The sequence below is a fragment of the Helianthus annuus genome, chromosome 15, assembly GCF_002127325.2.
Source record: "Helianthus annuus cultivar XRQ/B chromosome 15, HanXRQr2.0-SUNRISE, whole genome shotgun sequence".
In the NCBI taxonomy this organism is placed as follows: domain Eukaryota; kingdom Viridiplantae; phylum Streptophyta; class Magnoliopsida; order Asterales; family Asteraceae; genus Helianthus; species Helianthus annuus.
The window spans coordinates 24,747,451-24,774,025 of record NC_035447.2 but is presented as its reverse complement, the minus strand read 5'-3'; the positions used below and the strand labels follow the sequence as shown (position 1 = coordinate 24,774,025).

The 26,575-nt window shown below is 36.3% G+C and overlaps 1 protein-coding gene across 2 annotated transcripts; it reads left to right on the top strand.

Moving 5' to 3' along the window:
- Window positions 1-181: 181 nt before the first annotated feature.
- Window positions 182-11,835, top strand: LOC110911036 (truncated transcription factor CAULIFLOWER A). 2 transcript variants are annotated; one of them, XM_022155598.2, is made up of 8 exons: window positions 182-464; window positions 554-757; window positions 4,448-4,529; window positions 5,132-5,196; window positions 8,832-8,931; window positions 9,012-9,053; window positions 9,218-9,259; window positions 9,793-11,835. In XM_022155598.2, exons 2-8 carry the CDS (start codon window positions 573-575, stop codon window positions 9,904-9,906), a joined length of 630 nt encoding a protein of 209 aa, XP_022011290.1. In that variant the 5' UTR covers window positions 182-464; window positions 554-572; the 3' UTR covers window positions 9,907-11,835. The 2 variants fall into 2 exon arrangements, with proteins under 2 accessions (XP_022011290.1, XP_022011291.1); XM_022155599.2 differs by having other exon boundaries at window positions 187-464; window positions 4,451-4,529.
- The last annotated feature ends 14,740 nt before the right edge of the window (window positions 11,836-26,575 follow it).

Genomic DNA, 26,575 nt, shown 5'->3' with positions numbered 1-26,575 from the left:
ATAACAAGTTACCACTACACATGGTCTAATTACTTGGATATTTCTAGATTCAATCTCTTTATACGAACCTTAAAAATCTAACCCAAGGTGAGAACTAAAGAGATGGCCCCAAATTGACAAAACCAGATTACAATGGCATAAAAGCAAAGAACCAATCAAAACTAGACAACACATCCTTCCAAAACCACTTTGGTTTAAATTCCATCAAAAGATGTACACCAACACCAACCACTCTCTCTCTCTCTCTCGCTATACAGATTTCATCAAATAGTGAACATACACCAGAATAGAAACTAAAACATTCTTCTGCTTCTTTACTTCTTGCAAAACATACATACCAAAGTCTTGTTCTTTCTTTTTAGGGTTTTCTGTAAAAACCCAAGAAGAATAATAACAAGTACTTACCATATCAAGATCAAGATCAAGATCAAGGGATCATTGTTCCGACAAAAAACCAAAAAGAAGTAAGCCAACTGAACCAGAAAATCTTGATCATCCTTTTAGGGTTCAGATCAACATGTTATATATCTTGTTGTTGTTCTTGTTTTTTTAGGGTTTTGATCAGTAAGAAAATGGGGAGAGGGAGGGTACAGTTGAAGAGGATTGAGAACAAGATTAGTAGACAGGTGACATTCTCCAAAAGAAGAACAGGCTTGTTGAAGAAAGCTCATGAGATCTCAGTGTTATGTGATGCTGATCTTGCTCTTATTGTTTTCTCTCCTAGAGGCAAACTCTTTGAGTTCTCTACTCACTCCAGGTCCATTTTCTATGAATTTTGTTTCTTGTTTATTAACTCACACTGTCAATACAATCTTGACTAAAAACACCTTTTTAGAGTTTTTATTTTTTTACTTTTTTTATTTGTTTTATGGTTCTACCAGTGAGTTCAAGTGTTTGTGTGTGTGTTATTTTCATTGATTTGCTATTTTTGTTCTTTTTTTGCATGCATCTATGTGATAGTATTTCTATCTATATTCATTCCATCTTTGGGGATCATTAATCTTGTTGTTTTGGGGGGTGTTTTCTTTCCATTTGTACTTGATTTGTTATGTTATGAAGGTACCATCTGTAATATAATATTGATGTGATAAGCATCTCTTATATTTGTTTTAGTGGGGGATATATGCTGAGGGAAAATACAAGAAATAAATGGCAGACCTAAAAACACTACTTTCAAATATTTTGAACACTCTAGTTCTCAGCTTAGATTGTTTTACACAGGAGCCCCAGTTCTTGACACAACAGAATGGTTGACTAACAGGATCCATTTAAAAAAACTGATCGGGTTTGGGTTGACCCGTACAAAAAAACTTTATAATTTTTATTTTGTTTTTTTTTTTTTTCCGTTTTCCATTTACATGGTTAGTTATCCATTTACATGTTAGTTTTGACATACCATATTATTTACACTCATATTCACCATTAAACACATTATCAATAACCCGCTTACAATCCAACAACCCGTTTACATGGTAATAACTCGTCAACAAGTATGACTCATTTAAAAAACGGGTTAATCGGGTCGTGTTCGGGTTGACCCAAATTTATGTGTGACCGAGTTAGGGTTGAAATCTTTAACACGAATAATAATATAAGGTCAAGTTCGGGTTGCACATTTCAACCCGCCAACCCACTAACTCGATATAATTTAAATCCCTAGTTTTATACTTGCAACTTCTAGATCACAAGAAGTATCATGCATTTTGCATATAATAAAGATATAAAACTTTATTATAATTTTTGAAAAAGTATATAATTACAGGTAGAGGATTCTGTAAAAAGTGCTCAAAGTGTGAGAAGTGTATTATGACACTATATATAATACTATATAACACCATATAAACACCGTATAACAATATGTAACACCATATAATACCATATAACACTATGTAACACTATACATCTATCATAGACATGTTATCAGACAACTATAGTGTTATATTTGTTATATAATGTTATATAGTGTTACATAGTGTTATATGGTATTATATGGTGTTACATATTGTTCAGGGCCGTCTCCGAAAATGTTCGGAAATTTTTAGGCCCTGTGCGAATAGAAAATACGGGCCCCTAAATATAATTTTTTAAAAAGAACATATATAAAAATTATATATATGAAAATGAATTAATGTCATTTAATGTAACTTGACAAAATTAGGCAATTAATGTCTTTTGCCGAGAGTAGAACCCGTGTCTTCTTATTATTAAAGTGACCAGGGTCGTCTCTGAGAATCCAACAGCCTTCTAGGGGCCTGTGCAAGTAGAGAAGAAGGGGGCCTATTTATAAACTTATAAAAATAAATAATGTGACGATATATAGGCCCCAAAATAAACCAAAACTAAACATATTTAAGATCTTAGTGCATTATAATATGCTTTTTAGACAAAAAGTTACTAAATTAATATTGTATATATAAAACTTAAAAGTATATTACAAATCTAGTTATATAAAACATCTAAAAGAGAACAATTATGAGTTTAACTAAAAATAGTGGATGACATTTACTAAAAGAAAATTAAAAATAAGTGCCATATAGAAAATAAAAAATAAAAGAAGACTATTGGGATAACTAAAAACAATGAGTGACATTTACTAAAGGGAATAAAATAAGAGCCATAAAGGAAAAAATAAAATATAAGAAAGCTGGTGGGAAATATTAAAACCTAAAGAATAGGCTGATGAAAACCAAAAAAAAAGTAAAGAACATGTTTCGAACTTCAGTTTCTTATGTGCAATAATTGGGGAAAACCACCAGAACATTAATCCATTGATGTTCAAGATCCTGCTAAAAAACTTTATATACACAAAAAATATATATATATAATTATGGGCCCCTTGAGAGTGTGGGCCCTGTTCGATGGCCCACTCTACACCTGGCCCAAACCTGCCCTGATATTGTTATATGGTGTTTATATGGTGTTATATAATATTATATACAGTGTTATAATACACTTCTCACACTTTAGTCCCTTTTTACACTATCCTTACCCATTACCATTAATTACAAGCATAAAAATAATGGAACAATTAATTTTAGTATGTACGAGATTTACAAAAGCTTTTTAAGCAAACACTACATGAGTACGAGATTTACAAAAGCTTTTTAACCAAACACTACATGAGACAAAGGTACAAAGGTCATAGAAAGAGTTCATAGCCTTTGTTTTGTACGAGGCAGAGATTTAAAATTAAAAAATTAGGATGTCGTAACAAAATTGATACAGTATTTTTTAAAACATGTAAAAATGCGGTAAAGAAAGGTTTACTTCGTAAAAATAGTGTAACCGTAGTTGTAAACACCGGGTTCTTTCACTTGGATTTTCCTTTTACTTTGCCTATTTTTGTTTAACATATATAATTGTTTTTCTTATAGCTTGTACTCCGTAATATGTATGATTTAGTTTTTGTAAGTTTCATTTTTTAAACTTAATTTGAAACTGAGTCAATGCTAAAATCGTTGATGTGAGACCAATTAATCAATTGGTCGACTCTTATACGGATCTACAACTCTAGAATAATAGCGTACTAAGAAAATATTTTCAAGGGTGGAGATGAGGGGTTTAACCAAATTTTTAAAGGGTATGGGCAGAATTTTACTCTATAAAATACATTAATTTTTTTCAAATGATAACCCACCCATCCAACCCTTTACTAGGTCCGCCCCTCTGCTCTAGAAAAATAACTATCATATAATACGTATGAAATCGTCGGAAGCCCACTTTTCGAAGTAAATTCCAATAAAATCTGTCGGTGCAAATTTTTTCAGTTTTTTTTTAACGGCAAGGAACGACGTGCCAACCACCGTGACTCCGGGTGTTGTGGCCAAGGTCGACTACTCGACCGCCCCCTTGGCTCTCCCAGATGCCCAGAAACACGACCTCGACCCGCCCGAAGGCACGACAGTGGAATAATCGATAAAACATCGCCTCCCATCCAAGACGAACCGACGCCATCCGTATTCGCCCTTCACTTGGATGCCGCAGAAAATAATGGGGAGAGTGGGAATCAAACCTAGGTCACAAGGAACACCAAGTTTTTCCTCAACCACTCCACCACTACCTCATTGGCAATTCTTTTCAGTTTTCTAATTGTGTTATTTATTTTAGTTAACTCTACAACGTTTGTTATTTGAACGAATTTATTATTTCTATTATGGTCTTCTATATCATTTTTGTCTTTAGTTAATATGTAGGTCAGTCAGTTTGATCAAACTTAATTTTCGCTTATGAGTGAAGCCTATAAATAGAGATTATTAATATGTAACGCTTAAAATAACTCATGATATTGTAATTTGTTTTCTCCATATGATTTTTATCTTAAGTTTGCCTGAACTACCTAACACTTTTTATCACTTCTGACGCATGTCAGTAATTATACTTATGTACAAAATAAAAATAACTTTTAATCATTTGAACATAACCGTGTATGATGATGTTTATTTTGTAGCAGTATGGAGGCAATACTTGAAAGATATGAACGATACTCATATGAAGAAAGGCAGCTTACTGAATCTGAATTAGAAACACAGGTAGATATATGGATGTACTTCACTTGATTGTCTTTAGATTTTTTTTTAAACCATCAAAGTAACATGTCCTTTGTAAAATACAAGAAAAATATTGCATGTTAGAGATTTTTCCTATGGCTCTTCAAAACCTGGGACTCTTTGTGCATCTTTCATCTCAACTCTCAAGCATTTTTGGACCCGAAACGGATAATAAAATTGAGCCCTTTTCGTCAGAAAAATTAATTTGCTTTCAATTCTATAATTCATATATCATGCGTGTGTATGCATATAATAATAAACCACAAGCGCCAATGATGGCCAGTTCAACTGGTCGAAGGTGGGAAGGTTTGCCCATTATGTGGGGTTCCAGTCCGGGAGGTCCTAAGGTCGAATCCAGCGGTGGGCAATTCCTGGCCCGGATTGTTGTGGCAGCCCCTGGATTCCTACTTGGGACTTGGGTGATATAAAGGCAATGTCCTTACCAGGTGATGTAGCCGCCAAAAAGAAATAAGACCGCAAGCCTTAGCGTCAACAATCCCAACCCCCAAATTACCTACATTTGAAGGCCATAGGGAAGTTGGGACCGGGCCCTGCATATAAGTTGTTTTGTGTTTTGTGTGCAGGGACGCTGGAATCTTGAATCCTCCAAGCTAAGAGCGAAGATTGAGGTCTTAGAAAAGAACATAAGGTATAAATACAAGCTCATTATATTTCGGCTTTAAATTCATGTTTGTTATGAGTATTGTAGTTATGTTTAGTTTCTAAGTGGTAGATAATCTACCATATAGTGGATAAGTAGCATGTAGGCATCTTTAATTTTGTTTTATATACTTAGGGGACTAGGGGTGGAATCACTAGTGATGGATTCCATCACTCCCACTATCCAATCAACTAATGTCATGTCATCAACCATATTTCCATCACTAGTGATAGAAATGGACTAGGGGTGGAATCACTAGTGATGGGGATTCCAATATACAAGTATTAATGCACAATGTACAAGTCATACCCTATAAAACTCAAAAGTTCAACGCGTTATGGCCAGCACGCGTTTACATTTCCACGCGTTATATTGTTGGTGGCGGCGGTGTAGCAAAAGCCCATCACTCGTGATGGGGGGCCGAACACGGACCACCCCGGGTCCTCTTAGGAATTAATATATAGGCTGTGGGGTCAATCAACCAAGATGTTTTTTTTTTTTTATTGTAACATATATCAATAGATTATCTGCTAATATTTTACGGTTTTTCCACCAATATTTTACGATTTTTTAACTTACTAAAAAACTATTTATACATATTTCATTTGAAAACAAAGTAAAAAAAAAATGAGCTTTGAATTTGATTAAGCACTTTAGTTAATTCTTTCTAAATTTTTTAAACGTCAGATAATTCTTTCTAAATGGTTATTGAATGATGCATTGACTTTTTGTGATATTTTTTCCCTAAAAACATTCATTGTAGTTCTTAGTTTTATTTCTAATTACAATGGCAAGTTATCATTATTTAATTGACTCGACCAAACTAAACTAAGCTGAAAATTCAAACATCGAGTTAGGAGACACGCGAGCGCTCAAAAAAAAATCAACCTCTATGAGAAAAATCCTAAACACCTTCTATAGTTTGAGAAAGAAAAATACAATTTCACATATTAATTGTTGGAATTAATCTTGATGTTGCGGGTTATTTCGGGTTGAGTACGGGTCGAATAATCAACTGGGTCAGTTATTTATTTGTGGTTTATTTATTTATGAAGTTAAGTTATCTAATGGGTCAAGCAAAAATGAGAAATGGGCTTGAAGTATTTCTGCACGTGAGAGGAGTCCAAAAGGTTGACCGACTCTTTAGAGCATGTGAACGTTGGGAAGTTTGTTGAAGTGCACGATTATTTAGGTTGACTTGGTTTTTTTTTTTTTTGAACGGCCGACAGAAAAAATTTTTATTACCCGGTAGCAAGATGCTACACACCAAAAAAGTACACCAAATTACATTACACACTCAAGCCAAACCAAAACACAATATCTCTACTACATCATAAACGCCCTAGATTAAACCGACTCCAATCTTCCCATGTTAATGTTGGTGCCTTAGCTCGATTTTTGATCCATAAATATGCCACCGACTTTATTTCATCCAGAGTTCTTATGAGATTTGGGGCCGCCTGTCTGAATACTATCTCGTTCCTTAGCTTCCAAATACACCAAAAGGCCACCAATACTACGGCATGAATGGCTTTCTTTTTCCGCAAGCCCGAGCTGAGATCATGTAGTGTGAGAAGATCCTTTATTCCAAACGTTATAACCGGTTGTAGCTTAAACCAACCCGCCAAGTTCAGCCAAACCATTTGTGCGAAGTGGCACGATACAAAAACATGATCGCTCGATTCACCGTACTCGCCGCAAAACACACACATTTGATCTTGAACTGGTACGTTCCTCCTTGCCAACGCGCATTTAGTTGGAAGCCTTTCCATTTCTGCCCGCCAAGCTACTATACTAACTTTTTTAGGGACCCAGTTATTCCATTCGAATGCATCTCCGGGGCTGCCGCGTCCAGCCGAACTTAACAGTTTTTTAATGCCAGCAACCGAAAAGACGCCAGCATCTTCATACCTCCATTTCCAATAATCTGCAGCCGCGGACAAAGTCACGTTTCTCAACAATGCCGTTAGCTGCTGAAACTGAACCGCAGCATCTGGGCCGAGAACCGGTCTAGACCAGGCCCAGATCCATACCGGGTAACCGCCTGTAATGGACCAGCGATCGGAAACCAAACAGTTTTTAACTTGCTCCTCCTTGAATAGGGCCGGGTACTTGATATATAGAGGTTCCGGGTCGATCCAACTATCCAACCAGAATTCCGTATTGTTACCATTTCCCACCACTACTGAAAATGCGTTTTTTATATCAATGTTAGCTTCTAACAAAGGTCGCCAGATATTATATATGTTCTTCCACGGTCCAGCAACAGAAATTTTCTCCGGGATACTCTTCCACACCCTCGCGTTATGATGAATAGCCCACACTACCCTACGCCATAAGCCCGTTTTTTCCGACCTAAACCTCCACCACCATTTTGCTAACATGGCTAAATTAGAATCCTTTAGCGATCCGAAGCCCAACCCCCCGTATTCAATTGGTGCAATTGTTCTATCCCACGCAACCCAATTCATTCTAGCTTTCTCTTCCGATCCTCCCCAAAAGAAGACCCTACGGATCCTATCCAAAGCGTCTATTACTTTAACCGGCGCCTTGAACAAGGATAAGTAGTATGTTGGTAAAGCATTAAGCACGGACTTTATCAATGTAATACGCCCCCCATATGACAATGTTTTCGCTTTCCATAAGGATAATCTATTTTTAAAAGTATCAATCACCGGTTTCCAATTTCGCGCCAAGTTCATATTAGCACCTACCAATAGACCGAGGTGTTTAAAAGGGAACGTACCTTTTCTACACTTCAAGACTTGTGCCATTGCTTCTACTTCCCCCTCATTTACCCCCACGCCATATATACTACATTTGTCGAGATTGACTTTTAATCCTGAAGCTAAGTAGAAACACCTCAGAATCCGCCTCAAATTATTTACATTTACTATAGACCACTCCCCAATGAACACGACGTCATCCGCGTATATCAAGTGTGACAAATAAGGCCCCTCATTCGTTACTTTTATCCCATTAAACAGACCAGCCGAGGTTGCCTTTTTCATTATACCGGTAAGTGCTTCCATTACAATAACAAATAAGAAAGGAGATAACGGGAGATTTATTATTCGCATGGTTCCAGTATGTGTGTAAGGCTATTTATAGCCCTATGGTTAATGAATATAGTAATCAGTTTTTCCCACTTCGTTTTCTTTCTTCAAGTTCAGTTACACATATATATTAGATAGTATTATTTGAGTGTGTATAGTGAGTGATCTTGAGGGCCTGAACCAACATTAATATCTTCTCCCTCTGTATTAAGATTAGTCTGAAGGAGTCGCAATACTAGAATGTAAACATATCAAACATGTGTGGGTTAGTTTTGTTAGGAATATGATGACATTTTCTTTGGAATCTTAAATGCTTAGATATACATACATATATATCCTTCAAAACTTGTGTAATCTACTAGGCGAATCTCATATTGGTCGTGCCCAAAGATACATTGGGGATTATAAGAAATGTACGATATCAAATACCACCAATGCGTTTTGGACACACACTAGGTGTCGAATTTGGTTGATATACCATGCAAACACATGATACAACACCTATACATACATGACTTTTGGGCTTGCCTTTATATATTAATGTATATATTTGAGTATCTTAATTAGGAACTATGTCGGGGAAGACCTCGAGCCCTTGAACCTTAGAGAGCTTCAAAGTATAGAACAACAACTTGAGACTGCTCTCAAACGAGTAAGAACAAGAAAGGTATTAGCTCCAACACTTTTGATTGTTAATTCGTTCCTCGTTTATTGTTTTACTTCATAGTTTCTAGCTTCTTTTTGCAGAACCAAGCCATGCATGAGTCTATCTCAGAACTCCATAAAAAGGTAATCTACAAATCCGTCGCTAAGACATCAGCGAATACTCTGTTGCAAAACTTTCGTCGCTAATCTGTTTTGTGGACATATTTGCGATTAAAATTGAATGTTTAGAAAAATATTTCAGATGTCACACTCGATAAATGTACTTTTTGAAATATTTTTTTTCACAGGAGAGAGCACTCCAAGAGCAAAACAGTGCACTCTCGAAGAAGGTATATTCCAAATCTTTAGTTTTCTTTTTTTTTTTTTTTCTAATTTAATTTGTTAACTTTCCACTAGAAAATTTAGTATCAACGATAAAAAAATCAATGAGAGAACACTGATGAAAATGTCAAAAAAAAAATCTGAAAATATATCTTTTAAATCTCCATCGATAATCCTTTTGTAATCACCGTCGGATTGTAACTTCGTCGAGGACTAATTTGTAGCGTTGTACATTAACACTTTTATTCCAACCAAAGTGTCAAAAACTTGTTGGACTTTATCGATTTGTTCACTTAATCGAATGGGCCAGTGGTATAACTGTCTTTTTAGTTGGGTTTATTTATTTCAGAAGTTTTTACTTATGGAGTCGTATTTCAGGTTAGAATATGGAGTTTTTATATAATTCCTGTTTGAGTGAAATTATGTTTCTTGTTTTCCAAGATGTTTGGTTAGTATAAATAGATGGTTAACAAAATTAAAAGACAGATGACCATTAACAACAATTAGGCAATCATAACCTTTTATACAATTCTGGAAACAGTTGAAGGAGAATGAGATGAACGAAGAGCAGCAAAATACTCAAGATCATACAATCTCTAAGGCAATGTTGCCCCCATGGTTGCTTCGCCACATGAACGAACAATATGAGATTTAAGTAAGTATGCAAGTCCTACAGTTGCAGTGGTTATGTAATGTTTCGTATTTGGATTCCTATCATAACGTATGTTGTTGGGTTTTGAAGGCTTTAATCACACAGAGGAAACTACGTACAGAGAATGTGTTTATAAAACCCTAATTTCATTCATGCTAAAACTTACATTATATAGAATAAAATACATACCCACTAACTAATAATTAGGGCCACTAACCCATTAACCCCACTATAACTTAATCTTGCTAAACACTTCAACATAAAAAACACATGACTAATTAAAATACTTGACCCATAAAAAACACACTTTTACCGACCCGACTTGACCCGTCAAGATTAATCTAACATTCACCCCCTTAATCTTGACATTTTGACCCGTTTCTTTCTTGCTCGTTGATTGAACCACATAGGTTCCGATCTTGCTCTTGCCATACGAACCGTTAAGGTTCGATTCTTTCTTTCTTTTGGCTACCGATATTCTTTTTTCTTTCTAATCGACGCCCTTTCTTTCTTTCTTCATTCTGACTGGTCTCTTTCTTACTTTCTTGCGAGGCCTTCTTTCTTTCTTGCGAAGCGACGCCGGCCTCTTTCTTCTTTCTTGTGGCGCCTCTTCTTTCTTTCTTTCTTTCTTAAGGATTCAATGATTTGAATCCGACTTTCTTTCTTGCTGATCTTGCTAGTTAACTTGCTTTAAACATGCTTCTTGCTTGCTATCCATTGCCAAAAATAACCTTGCTACTCGTTCCAAACCGTGCTACTTTCTTTCTACGTAGTTTGCCTTATTCATGCATTTTCTTGCTATGACCACTTATGGTGGTTTTCATGCTACACTTGTTAACTTTCTTTAGCATCCATATACCAATGCCACTTGATACTCTTTCATTACCGATTCAGCACCGAAAGCAGCCCACAACACCCTTCCTGGATTACTTATTTTGTCTTGCTTTCTTCTCTTTCTTTGACAATAAGTATGGCCTTTAGAGGTGCTAGGCTACCTGGTTCCCCTTTTTTTTTTCTTCCACCGTACAACCTTTTTTTTAACCCAATATTTAATCTATGACTGCATAGTTCAAATATGGATTCGAAAGTTTATCCACAGACTCCATTAACTTCAAATTTACCTCAAAAGTCAATCCTTGCACAAGTGCACAACCACCCGTATCCAATCCAATTCTGAATATTTAAATCATACTTCAAACAAAACCGAATGAACCTGGTATCTTCTTACTCTAATTCTTGCTATATTCCTTCAACTTACGTCATCTTGCTTCAATATATTGATGCTGATTATCGAGACTTGCTACTTCTCCTTTCTTTTTCTCCTCGTGACCAGCTCTATTTTCCTCATGCTTCTATCACCAATAATCTCCTTCTTGAGTACCTGCTGCGAATTCTTTCTCTCTTCTGCGCCTTCTTCAGCCCCGCAGCCAAGGGCCGCTCTCTTACTCGAAGATGACTCTCAAACCAGCCTTCTCTTTCTTGCTACGAATCAGGTATGAGCCTAGGGCTCTGATACCAATTGTCGGGTTTTGAAGGCTTTAATCACACAGAGGAAACTACGTACAGAGAATGTGTTTATAAAACCCTAATTTCATTCATGCTAAAACTTATATAATATAGAATAAAATACATACCCACTAACCCACTAACTAATAATTAGGGCCACTAACCCATTAACCCCACTATAACTTAATCTTGCTAAACACTTCAACATAAAAAACACATGACTAATTGAAATACTTGACCCATAAAAAACACACTTTTACCGACCCGACTTACCCGTCAAGATTAATCTAACATATGTATGTTCTATCATATGATACAACCAGGAGTTGCATAGGAACCATGCAAAATGTTTTCCCCTCTACTATGATAAGTGACTTTGATTTGTATAGTTAGAAGACCATCTTAAATACACTTTATATTCGGACACCTTAGGGGGAGGGGGTGGTCATCACTTGCAAAAATTCCATCACTCACAACATCCAATCAAGTTCCGCCATTTCATCAACCATTATTCCATCGCTCACAACCTTTTTTAGTGGCAATGGTCATCACTCACAACACCCAACAATAAACCCTCACACCCCCTCACATCCATTTATCACTCACACCCCCATCACGCGTTAAGTTTATCACGCCGACCTTCCATCACTCGTTGTAAATGCATGTGGCGGTGGGGATTGCACCAAGTTCCACGCGTGGAACATTTCATCACAGACAAAAATATCCACCACCCCGCCTCCCCTTAGTATGAAAATCAAAGTTATGCAAGTGTTTCAACACCAATTTTAACGGAAGCAATGCCAAGATTAAAGGTCAAATCTGAACAGTAAAAACCTACATGTTCTCTAAGACTCTAATTCAACTCTTGTTTTTACCAAATGGATTGTGGATGTTGGCCAAGACGATTTAAAGAATTGTATTAAACATGAACTCGAGATATTTGGGGAGAAACCCACAACTCTTTCTATTCAACCAAACGAACTTACGAACTTACAAGAAAAAGCGACAAATATAACAATAACCTAGACCCCTATTTATAGCTCTACTAAACTTTCTCTCTAAGACATTAAACATTTCCTAAACCAATTACAATACCAATTACCTGAAATAAATCAAACTTTAATAAAACATATTGAAATAAACCCTTAACTTTGCTAATTATTCAAGATTAACGTTCATTCACCCCTATTCATTCACCCCTTTAATGGATCAGGAGCTTGCAGCTTGGGGAGTGTAGTAGTTGCATTAACCCATGTTGGGTTTTTAATAATTATAAACTTGAACTTTTATTTGAACTGTTTAACTTATGCTTCCGCTGTTATCTTTAAACGTTGTTTTAAACTTAAGGCTTTAGACTTGGACTTTATTAGTCACTAATCGTATTGGTTTGATAAAAATGTTTTATTATTATGATGGTTCAATATGATTGGTGACTTGATCCTGGTTAGTCACACGCTTCGCGGTAGTACTACGCAAGTGGAATTTGAGGGTGTGACAGATTTTGGCTTTTAGAATTGTTATATATACAATTTTTAATATTTTATTATTATAACTAACTTTAAGCATATTTTATTTTCTTTATAACCTTTAAAATACAATGGCTGTATAAATTTGAGTATGCCATATTGACGTGCTTATTTTATCAAAGTCTCCATATAAATTTTACTTAAAACAGAGTTGTGAATAGTAATGTATAAGTGATCGAGGCATAAACAAACATGTCATCAAAAATGTTTCATGGTTTATGTATTTTTAATATAAAGTGTTTTCAATTTCTCTTTTCGTTATTTTAATAATATTCTATAACCTGTTATAAAATTTTGAATATACCATTACGACGTGCTGATTATAATCTGCATTTTCATTATTAATATTACTTTTTATTTTTTTTCTTCCACTTACAAACACTCACAAAATTTATATAGTATAAACAATGAATCTTTATATTAAGAGAATCACTATTCATTCTGTATTATTGTTTCTCATTTTAAAGAACCTATTGGAGCTTGTAGATAGATAGAAGAATCTAACTGTGATTCCCTAAAATATAGAAATATAATGTAAATAGAGAAGCCGATGGGAGTGCTTTCAAACTTGTTTAAAATTATGTAAATGATAAATGATATTAAGTTAGTCGGACATTACCAAGAGTTTTTAGCCTAATTGTACAAATGTGTAATATTTTTCAAGTGGTGAGTCTTCAAGTATCATTGTGAGCTAATTAAAGTATTAAAGTATAGATTAGTTTGCCACTAAAAAATATAGCCTGATATTTTTAAAAGACTAAATTGCATAAATCAACCTTTATGGTATACTCAAACTGCATTTCGTATCTTTTACTATGAAATCGTCAAAAACCAACCTTTATGTTCATGTTTTGCTACAAAGTCAACCTTTACCACTAACCCCGTTTGTTTTTCTTGTTAACTCCCCCCACATGCGTTGCATGTGAGGGCATTACTGTCATTTTCCATTTTTATGTGTATTTTATATTAATTGTTATGCTTATATAATCCACAAATTACTTACCCCACCCTACTCTCATCTCTCTATAGATTCTGCCACCATTGCCGCCACCATCATGGCTTTCGGCCACCGTCACGGCGCCACACACCACCGGCAACCACCCCTACATAACTACCACCGGCAAAACATACATACACAAACTAACAGGAGCAACATTCAGGATCCAATTCAGCCACACTTTAATGAAGAAAAATATACAGATATATAGAATAGTCTTTTAGAAAGAAGATAAACTGGTTTCATCAAAATCAACAATGTTGGGTTTCAAACATGTGACAAATAACTTTTCTACTGATTCGTTTGACCTGTATCCGATTACGAAGATCCATTTTATCCTGACCTGGATTAAAAACCCGTCAAGATTAATCCTACAAACAATCACTGTTAAATGTAAATGACCTCTAGATTCCCCAAAGTACATTGTCACTGTTTGATACATCGTCATCTCCACCGGCAAGGGCAACGTTTGCAATTGTTCGGCATCGATTTTAAAGTGGAAGCGATTGAAATTAGAGGGAGCCCGATGAATAGCTCCATTCCAGTAAACTCCCATATCGAAGACGGGGCAATCCGTACATAATACTTACGAGCACCTATGTTCCCTTGTTCGCTACAACAAAGGAGTGATCCATATTTTAAAGGGTATCATACTGGAGGGTGAAATGTCTGTGACGCAAGAGTAATCACTAGTGTTTTGGAAACAAATATGAAGCGAATGATGGAGGTAACAGGGAGCCGGAGAAGGATCTCAGTTAGAAGGTCATCGTTGGAACCAATCAATGATCCAGATTGAGTTGGTTGATGATCGGAATCCTCCATAGAAGCAGGTTTTAGGGGTGTTTTGGGTTTTCCTGATTTTACCTTTGGTTGGTGTTCACCATTTTGATCTGCGGAGTTCTTGATTTTGACTAGGATTTTGACAACAAGAAGATGATGGAGATGGTGGGCCACATTGATTTAATTTAGTAATAAAAACAACAAAGTTGAAATGACCATAATACCCTCACATGCAATGCATGTGAAGGGAGTTAACAAGAAAAACAAACAACGTTAGTGGTAAAGGTTGATTTTGTAGCAAACCATGAACATAAAGGTTGGTTTTTGCCGATTTCATAGTGAAAGGTACAAAATGCAGTTTTGATATAGCATAAAGGTTGATTTCTGCAATTTAGTCTTTTTAAAATTGACGAAATATTTATTTGAGATTGTATGAAAATTGTGAACTTTTGTTCTGTTAGTAAATGCAATTGCAATATATATTTTTGTTTTTTAACGGTAAATTTGGATCACTGATGGATAACTGAACTATCATCGTGCCACAAGCAGGGCTGTTCATTTTTATCCAAAATCCGAAACCCGAACCACATTCAAAGCCACCCGAACCCGAATAGCAAATACCCGAAAAACCTGAACCCGAGAAACCCGTACCCGACCAACCCGAACTTTAAATGGTTCGGTTATCGGGTCACTTTTTCCTGGAAAAAAAAACCCGAAAACACGAAACCCGAAAGAAAACCCAAACATTTATTGTTTTTTTTCCTTATAAAAGTGTTTAGATTTGGAGTCTTTAATAGATGGAATACTAAGTTTTGAGACTTTTAAATATTATAATAGCATGTGGTCAACTAATCTTTGAACTTTGATGATATTTTTAAAATAGCAATATGAATTTTGATGATATTTAAAAACAAAACATTTATTTTCATTTTACAACTAAACCCGAAAACCGAATAACCTGACCCGAACTAACCAAATCCGACTAACCCAAACTTTAAAATGGGTCGGTTATCGGGTCAATTTCTTCCAGAGAAACCCGAAACCGAAGAAAAAACCCGATGAACACCCCTTGCCACAAGCAGAACCACCCGATCATATCCATATTCATTAAGTAATAATGTCGTTACACCAATTCAGGAGAAAACCAATAAATTTAGAAAAAAAAAAAAAAAAAAACCCTCTTATGAGAATCAAAACCAAAATATAATGGTTTCTAAGTCTTATCACACCACAAAAATATCACGGGCAATTGCAATATATTTATGTCCCTTGTTAGGCCATGTGTAGTCATAAAGCCCTTTTGGGGGCGTTATGCGACACGTGTCGTGCCACGTCAGCAAGGGGCTTTATGGGGCGTTATGCAATTTGAGGCCGTAGTCATAAAGCCCATACCCATCATTACCTATTTAATAATTTTAAGTTTTATTAATTAATATAAAAAAACTCTTCTATTTTTGATTGGCCAACTCAATTAACCAAACAACAATAACGCCGCGAAAAATTTCAAGCCCTCCACCCATTTTTGAAACATAGCGCCCTTGGGGGCGGTGTGGGCGGCGCCATAGCGGCGCTATGGCCTTTGGCCGCGCCCCACTACGCAAGACCTTATAAGTTAGTCTTAAAGGTTATTGATTGCATTAACTTTTGTTAACTAAACTTGTCAAGGCTGTATTAATGATAAACCCTTTTTTAATCTGAATAATTGTTATCCTTTTTAATAAAAATAAATAAAAAGAAAAGAAAGGTGAGGTAGGGTGTGACAACTGTGAATCTGTGCCCAATCAATGCACCGTCATCAAGTCAGCCACTGCCACCGCCCGGTGCCACCACCAGTAGTAATTCTCAAGAAACCCCTCACCTTATATTCCTATTTTTCTTTAGAAAACATACTAAAAATAATAATACATTATTGTACAACGTCAAGGTTAATGAAAACAAAGTTGCAAGCTAGCATTTTAAGTCTTAATAATGTGAGGGATTTAGCCACGAAATTAAATAGTTTCGTAATGTTAAGAAATTTTATATATTTATATATTTTCCTAGAGTAAACTGTCATTTTGGTCCCCGTGGTTTAGCAAGTTTTGCCATTTTAGTCCGAATCTCAAACTTTTTTAAATCTGAGTCCCTGTGGTTTGCATTTTTTGCCATTTTAATCCAAAACTCAAAATATCTCATTTTTGACTGTTTTAAGGTCCCTTTTTTGTCTTTATCTGCAGGGTTAGTTTGGTCCATTTAATTTTCATTAAACCAATTTTTTTATTAAAAAACCCCGAATATACACCCCTCTCTACCTCTCTCTCGTTCCTGCTATACACCACCACCACCAGACCACTTCCACCACCAGCAGCAAACACCAGCCACCACCGCCCCCATCTGCCACCACCGCCCCCATCTCTCTACACCACCACCAGCAAACACCAGCCACCACCGCCCCCATCTCTCTACATCATTCAAGCGGGTAACCACTAATCCACAACATCTATGAATCTACAAACCGATCGAAGCTCCATTTCAAGCACTCCGGTGATCAATGTCGACAACTCCAACAACGGTTCATCCACTTCCGGCAGTAGATTTAGAAACCACAAGAAAGCTAGGGTTTCAAATAAAGAGAAGAGAAAGAAATCCAGCGACGACGTCGTTTTGCCGACCGGTTTTCTCGATCTGTTGCTGCTGAGCTGTAGGAATTTTTGCAAGGATGGTGATTTTGATGAGATTTTAGATGGTGATAGGGATACATCGTCTGGCAAGTGATAATGTAAGTATTTGAGGATTTTGGGTGTTTTATGAAGTTTCTAGTGAATATTTGGGGATTTTGAGTTTTTGTTTCTAGTGAATATTTGTGGATTTTGGGTGGTTACGGTGGTGGATTTGAGGGTTTTTCATGGTGGGTTTTCGGATTTGAGGGGTTTTCACGATGGTTGTGGTGGCAGGTGGATGGTGGTGTTGGTGGTTGCAGGTTGGGTGGTGGTTGCAGGTGGGTGGTGGTGACGGTGGTTATGGTGGTGGCAGATGGGGGCGGTGGTGGCAGATGGGGGCTGTGGTGGCTGGTGTTTGCTGCTGGTGGTGGAAGTGGTCTGGTGGTGGTGGTGTATAGCAGGAACGAGAGAGAAAGGTAGAGAGGGGTGTATATTTGGGGGTTTTTTGATAAAAGAATTGGTTTAATGAAAATTAAATGGACCAAACTACCCCTGCAGATAAAGACAAAAAAAGTGACCTTAAAACAGTAAAAAATGTGAGGTTTTGAGTTTTGGACTAAAATGGCAACAAAATGAAAACCATAGAAACCCAGATTTAAAAAGTTTGAGATTTGGACTAAAATGGCAAAACTGCCCAAACCACAAGGACCAAAATGGCAGTTTACTCATTTTCCTATAAATAGTTAAGATTTTAATAATGTGAGGGATTTAGCCATGAAACTAAATCATTTTGTAATGTTAAGAAATTTTATATTTTCCTATATAAATAATTAATATAGTAGCAGTTACTTTCACATTTACAATTTTTATGTATTTTAGAATGGGAAAAGATCAAATAGGAAGTTAATATTCGCTAGGAAGGATAGGAAGCCATAGGATTATGACATGTGGCAAATTTTAAAATAAAGAGAAAGGGTATTTTAGTCAATCCAACTTCTTCTTCTTCCTTTTTCAAAACCCAGTAACTTCAAAACCCACCATTTTCAAAACCCACCATCTTCAACTATTTCTTCACTTTCTATCTCAATAATCACTACATTATAGTGCGATTTTCATCACCAATCAATTATTCAAAACCCGATCAACGTGTTCTTCAGCTTTTTTTTGAAGAAAACCCAGTTTAATTTCATAAAAAAATCTGTTTTTTCCGGTGATTTTGGAGATAATCACTCGATTCGTTCGATTCGAGCGTTGATAAGTGTTTCTATCATTCAAATTTCGTCAATTGATGAAGAAATCGGCTTCGATCCATGTAAGAAATTCTTTAATTTCATTTTCACGATCTGGGTTTTTGATTCAGTCATTGTGTTTTACGATCTTTGCGGGGTCCAAGGGCAGAGCCCCTGGCTGTGGTTGATTTCGAAGACAGTAAATTAATTTTCGATTAAATTGCTGTACTAAAAACACATCAGAAAAATTAATTTTCCAGATATTGGCTCATTTCGAAGACAGTAATTCGTAGACAATTCAGACAGTTCACAGTGACAGACAGTTTTATGTGTCCATTGCGTTTTAGAAATAAGAGAGTTTTATGTGGTTTCTGCCTATTGCGTTTTAGAAAAAAACACATTTTTAAGTGTTTTTAGTCATTGCGTTTTAGGTAAAACACATTTTTAGGTGTTTTCAGTCCATTGCGTTTTAGAATGAGTCATTTTTAAGTGTTTTCTAGCCATTGCGTTTTACATAAAAGACATTTCTTTGTGTTTTTGGTGCATTGCGTTTTAGGTAAAACACTTTTTTATGTGTTTTCAGTCCATTGCGTTTTAGAAAACAAACATTTTAAGTGTTTTCTGGCCATTGCGTTTTACAAATAAGACATTTCTTTGTGTTTTTGGTGCATTGCGTTTTAGGTAAAACACATTTTTATGTGTTTTCTGGCTTTACAAATAAGACATTTCTGTGTGTTTTCTGGCCATTGCGTTTTACAAATAAGTCATTTCTTTGTGTTTTTGGTGCATTGCGTTGTAAAAAAATGTCGTTTTTTAGGTTTTTTTATTGCGTTTTACGTAACTGGTGGTTTTTCTATTGCGTTTTACGCAACTGGGTTTAAAATTTTTTTTTAAATATAGCAATAGTATACTCGTTTTAAAGATAAAAAACGCTCGTTTTTTTGGTGCAATTTTTATAAAAAAATAATGTCGTATGAAAGAGTTATTAACGTTTAAAAAATGGGGGGGGGGAATTGGAGGAGAGAGAAACTATTGGCTTGGATTGACTAGAATGCCCTTGAACAAACTCACGCGCCTCTTTTTTTCCTTTCAATTTCCCTGATTTAATCTTAGCCTTTGATTAACTTAATGGATGGTCAAGATCACTTCCTAGCTTTCCTAGCCAAATAAATTTTCTATTGTATCTCCACCCTTTTAGAATATAGATGTTATTGGTAATCATTTTGAGATAGAACAAGTTAACCGGCCGGTTGGGAGGGTCTGTAGGATTGATCGGTTTGTCGGATTTCCAAGTTGAACCGATATTTTTTTTAATCTGCTAGTTTGTATCAAATTTTAAAAATAATAAAGATCGTCCATTGTTATAAATAAAAAAGATAATTGAATGTTTGGTTTAACAGTCCGATTCCAAGTTGTAAACCGAACTGTTAAATCATGAAAACCGAACTGTTTAAATCTCAGAACGGCCAACTTGTTTGAGTTTAGAAGCTTTGATCAATTTTATTGGTTTTCAAACACCCTTATTATATCATTGAAGATTAAACATTTGGCTATTGAAAAAGGACCAAGTGATTAAAGCTTGAATGTACAAGCTATTAGCTTGCGTTATTATTTTTACATATGGATATCTTATGAAGTTCTAAGAGCATTCACATTCATTCCATCATATTTTCATTCTAAATTACATTAAAAAATAATACATTTTCTCTCTTCTTTTTAATTAAATAATATTTTTTTATATCTTTATCATTACCTTTTTTCTCTCCTTCACTCACAACCACTTTCAAAATATATTAAAAAATTATAGGGGGTGAACAGTGTCCCCTCAAATATATAGATGAACAGTAACATTTTCTCTCTCATTCACTCACACCCACTTTTTATACTCTTTATATTATAAAAGCTCCACTCACACAATTTAATGGAATAGATGTGAATTCTCTAAGACCATGGGGTATGGTGGGGCTTGGGTTGGGGTTTGGGTTGGGCATTTGGTGACACATGGATCTTGAATATTACAAACGCAAAGCCAAGTTTTTTAGGGGTATGGTGGGGCTTGGGTTGGGCGTGGCTGGGCGGCGTGGCCTAGCCACATCAACATTTTTTTTATATATATTTTTATTTATAACTAAATAAAAAATAAACATACATATTTTTTTTTTTAAATACATAAACATACATAATAATTATCAAAATAAAAAACAGTCATTCTTCGTCGTCTTCGTCGGTTTCGAACCCAGGAATCGTTGAAACATGTTCCACCAAATCAGCTCGAAGGTTCTGATGTATATCCCTTGACTTTATTAAAAATTCATTTGCTGCTTTATCTTTGTCTGTTACGTTACCTGGTTGGGGGTGATCGTCATCATAGTAGGTAACGACCGCTCTACCTTCATCCTCCAAAATCATTTAGTGAAGAATGATACATGTGTACATCACGTTTCCAATCTGATCCTTGTCCCATAGTCGACAAGGCATTGCCAATATTCGCCACCTTTTCTTCAAAACACCGAATGCTCGCTCGACGTCTTTACGTGCAGCCATCTGGACCCTGTTAAACTTTAATCTCTTTGGATCTTGATGACATGTTGGGGTTTGGGTTGGGCATTTGATGACACGTGGATCTTGAATATTACAAACCCAAAGCCAAGTTTTTAGGGGTATGGTGGGGCTTGGGTTGGGCGTGGCCTAGCCACATCAACATTTTTTTAATATATATTTATATTTATAACTACATAAAAAATAAACATGCATGTTTTTTTAAAAAAAATGCATAAACATACATAATAATTATCAAAATAAAAAACAGTCATTCTTCATCGTCTTTGTCGGTTTCGAACCCAGGAATCGTTGAAACATGTTCCACCAAATCAGCTCGAAGGTTCTGATGTATATCCCTTGACTTTATTAAAAATTCATTTGCCGCTTTATCTTCGTCTGTTACGTTACCTGGTTGGGGGTCATCATCATCATAGTAAGTTACGACCGCTCTACCTTCATCCTCCAAAATCATGTTGTCCCATAGTCGACAAGGCATTGCCAATATTAGCCACATTTTCTTCAAAACACCGAATGCTCACTCGACGTCTTTACGAGCAGCCATCTGGACCCTGTTAAACTTTAATCTCTTTGGATCTGAGGTACCGTGTCTTGTGAACGATTTTATGAAAACCCCACACTCTGGGTAAATCCCATCAACTAGGTAGTACCCGTACACGTACCCAACCTTGTTTATAAAGAAAGTTCCTTTGGGTCCTATACCATTTACCCGATCATTGAAAAGAGGCGAGTGGTTTATGATGGTAATATCATTATGTGAACCTGGCATACCGAAGAACGCATGCCATATCCAAAGATCTTGGGACGCAACCGCTTCAAGCATGATGGCTTGCACCCCGTGAAATCCACTAGTGTGAGCGCCTTGCCATTGGGTAGGACAAAGTTCCCAAGGCCATTTCATACAATCTAAACTACCTAGCATCTCGGGTAGCCCATGATAATCTGTGTGATGTTCCAATATTTGTTGCATGTCACTGAAGGAGGGCTTTCTCAAATAAATCTTTTCCTATGAAGTTCTAGAATACACGAACAAAAGTTGTGAAGAGTTTCTCTAGCTACACGTGCAGACATTTTTAAATAGTCATCCATAATGTCCGAACTATTGCCGTACGCTAACTGCCTAAGTGCGGCCGTGACCTTTTGCCACGTACTAAATCATATTGCCCGGTTACATCTGGTTTTTGTTGGAAATAAACATATTTCTCCTCAAGATCTCTAGATATTCTTAAAAATAAGTTTCTACTCATACGAAAACGACGCCTAAACATTTTTTCATCATACTTAGGTTCCGCTGAGAAGTAATCGCTTACTAACAAATCGTTAGCGGTGTGCCGTTCACGAGCGATGTACCTTCTCCTCCGTTTAGGTTGTTGAGTCTCTTCCTCATCGTCTTCGTCTTCCACGATAGCTTTCACCACCGCCGCGATCGTTTGTAGAAATATTTCCGCACCATCGTCAGATGATGATGACGATTCACTATAACTTGAAGAACTCATGGCAATATTGTGTTTTATGTGTTTGATATTGTGTGAGAAAAATGTTAAATGTGGTAAGTATTTATAAAGGAATTTTTTTTTTAAAGTAGCCCCCAACGGCCACTTTTAATGGGCCAATCACAATCCGCCAACTCACCTTGCTCCCCCGCCCCACGCCCGGCTTGAAAGCCAAGCCCCAAGGGGCCACGCCCCAACCCAAGCCCACCCGGGGTGATGACTTGGGCGTTTTACCCCAACCCATGCCCCAACCCAAGCCCCATACCCCACGACCTAATATCTCAATCGAGTATCATCAACGGTAGACTTTTAAAAACTCTAGGGCAATAGGGCCAAATCCAGTGGTGGAGCCAGAAATTTTTTCTTATGGTTTCATTTTTTATGGATACCCTGGTTTATAGTAACCCGGAGTCGAACTTTTTGGATCGGTTCGGATCTCATCGGGTCAAATCACATAATAAAAACAAATATCATAGTAAAAGTACAATGTTATTGAATATAAACATATAATAAAATTACAAAGTCATTTGAAAAAATGTATTTAATAATTGCTTTGTACGCATTTTCATGTTTTGAAAACGATTTATAATGTTTTCAATGGCAATTTGCAAAAAAAAAAAAAGCTCTTTTTCATTATTCAAATGATCATCAAACATCCTGTTAGGTTAAACAATTGAAACAAAACCAATTAGACACTGGGCTATAATGTTAGATTAGAAAAAATAAAAATTAAGCATGGACCTTTAATGATTTAAAGTGTACTAATTAAATTCAAGTAACTGGGCTTAATTTTTGAAATATAAATTTGTTTATTATATAATTCTTTTAGAAGAAAACAAAACAGTGGTGTAGTTTGTAAAAAGACAATGGTGTCGCTCGTAAAAAAACAACGGTGTCGTTCGAATTTTTCCTATTATACGTTGTATTTGCTACACAAAATTCAATGGTGTCGGACGACACCGTTGTTCAAAGTATGACTCCGCCACTGGCCAAATCATATTACAAACTTTCTTAAAACCCTTACTCTTACTATATCAACAAAATTCCACCTCACCCTCCGTATCATCATCATCTACTTTTGTGGTTAATATAGAGTAAACTGTTATTTTGTTCCTTGAGGTTTGGTCACTTTTGCCACTTTATTTTGTTCCTTGAGGTTTGGTCACTTTTGTCACTTTAATCTAAGAGTTAAATGCCATTTTAGACCCTGTGGTTTGGGTCATTTTGCCAGTTTAGTCCAAAGGTTTCATTTTTAACCCGTGGGTCCAAAAAGGTTTCACAGTTGCCATTTTAGTCCACTGGGTTAACTTCATCCATTTTAGTCCACTGGGTTGAATTGCCCTTTTAGTTAACAGAATTACATACAAAATGACCGAATTGGCATTCTGGTTAACAGAAAAAATAGATGAAGTTAACCAAGTGGACTAAAATGGCAACTGTGAAACCTTTTTGGACCCACAGGTTAAAAATGAAACCTTTGGACTAAACTGGCAAAATGGCCCAAACCACAGGGACTAAAATGGCATTTAACTCTTAATCTAAATTTGAAACCTTTTGCATGATTGCATCTAGGTCTCTGTGGTTTCATTTTTTTTTTTTTTGCCATTTCAGTCCAAAAATGAAATCAGCTCATATTTCTCATATTTAAAACCTGGTTTTTTTGTCCTTTTTCTCGGGGGCAAAATGGTCATTATTATTAATTAATAGTGGGTCTGTTTCACCCCTGCACCCCTGCCACACCATCATTGGGTACTACACCCACCACCACCACAAAGTCGTCGTCGCCGCCACGAACAACCCATCAGCCGCCATTCTTTCATATTTGTTCAACCACCGCCACCTCCAATATCCGATGAATTTTTTAAATCTTTCCGATCTATTCAACCACCACCACCACAAACAATCGATCAACATACCTATTCGGAGTTGAAAAAAAAGGGAAAAAGATGGGAGTTTGAAGAAGGGGCATAGCTAATCTCGTTGGAGCTTCAACACAGCCACCGTTCCCCTCCTCAACATCACCAAACGCTGCCGACCCTGAGGTTTGATCACTTTTACCACTCCGGGTGCTCCGATGCTGCCGCCACCACCGTCGTCGTCCCTACCATCACGACCAAACCACCATCCCCTGTTCATCACCGGTAAAGGAAACAACCACCACAAACACCCAAAAACACACACTTCCACTGTTGCTTGCTTGTTGCAGTTGCAGAACTGAAATTAATGCAATGAATCACTTCTCTCCACTCATACAACTTTATCTGCAAGCTTAATTGCATTGTACCTACACTCTCTGATTTAGACGGATCGGACTGGTTCAGCGGTGTCTATAGTTTAGAAACGGCAGTTGAAGAGTCAATTAGGGTTTGAGAGTTCGGTGAGGAGTGTGAAACCGACAAGTTTCTCGGCACAGGTGTCGTCTGTCGGTACTGAATCGGAGAATGTGATTCATGAGGTGGAGGATTGTGAGGTTGAAGTGAGGGAGAAGGATTCTTCAATTACGAAACCGGTGGTTTACGATGGAAATGGTGGTGGTGTTGTGGCTGGGATATTGTATAAATGGGTGAATTATGGTAAAGGATGGAGATCAGAAGGTGTGAAGGAGTTGATGGTGGTTTGGTCTGTAGATCAGAATGGGAAAGAAAGAAGAAAAGGAGAGAGGGGTGGTGGTAGGGGTGGGTAGGTGGGCAAAATGTCATTCACTAAACTAAACTGAGGAAAAGGACAAAAAAAACAGGTTTTCTTTTTATAAATCTGAGCTTACTTTGCTTATGGACCAAAATGGCAACAAAAATGAAACTATACGGACCAGATGCAAAAGGTTTCAAATTTGGACTAAAATGGCAAAAGTGACCAAACCTCAAGGACCAAAATAACAGTTTACTCGTTAATATATAAAACAAATTATTTTTTTCTGATAATTTATTTTATATTTCGTATTTATAAATAAATAAAAGAATATTAAAGAAAATATGAATTTCAGTAAACATTAAAACTAAATACTAGCATTTGGAGCCTCTATTTCTGATAATTTATTTTATTGTTTTTGGTATTTATAAATAAATAAAAGAATATTAAATAAAATATGAATTTCAGTAAGCATTAAAATTAAATATTAGCATTCACATTGGAGCATCTATCTTCATCTATATAATTTAATTAAAAAACACATTTTTTTCTCTAAATTAAGTTTAGTTTTCAAAAATTCTCACATTCAACTCTTTATCTATTTTTTTAACGGTAAGAAACGATGTGCCAACCACCGTGACACCAGGCGTTGTGGCCAAGGTCGACAACTCGACCACCGCCAGCCCCTTGGCTCTCCTAAAGAAACCCAACCTCCACCCGCCTGAAGGCACGACAGTGAAATAAGCGGTAAAACCTCGTCTCCCATCCAAAGACGGACTGGCGCCACCCATATTCGCCCTTCACCTGGATGCCACAGAAAATAATAGGGAGAGTGGGGGTCGAACATGGTTCACAGAACACCAAGTCTTTCCCCAACCACTCCACAACTACCTCATTGGCAACTCTTAATCTATTTCTCTATCATACTCACAATCAATTATTTTATTAATTCTTTCGCTTTCTTACACACTCACAATAATTATATAGAGGCATGAATATGAGCCTCTGAATATCGAGGTTTACTTTAATATCTATAAAACTTTCTCTATTATAGATATTCCAATATAGTTGTGATTTGTTTTCCTCTATTTTTCCTCTATATTATATAGAATGTACTAATATCAGAGGTTCGAATTTGAATGCTCTAAGTTATTACTAAAAATATTCAAAGAATAAAAATGAAAACATGCATAATTAAATAAAGTATAAGTATGCTACTTTCAATCGCAGTTGTCATTTAAAATATCTGAATCCGTATCATACTCGTCGTCATATAGATCAAAGCGAGGATGATCATATTTACTAGAATGCCACC

What these genes read in the sequence shown, in the direction of transcription:
- LOC110911036 (XM_022155598.2), top strand. Translation starts at nt 573, where the DNA reads ATGGGGAGAGGGAGGGTACAGTTGAAGAGGATTGAGAACAAGATTAGT. An exon ending in GAGTTCTCTACTCACTCCAG is followed by an intron (nt 758 to 4,447) that starts GTCCATTTTCTA and finishes TTTATTTTGTAG; the next exon opens with CAGTATGGAGGCAATACTTG. An exon ending in GTCTTAGAAAAGAACATAAG is followed by an intron (nt 5,197 to 8,831) that starts GTATAAATACAA and finishes TATCTTAATTAG; the next exon opens with GAACTATGTCGGGGAAGACC.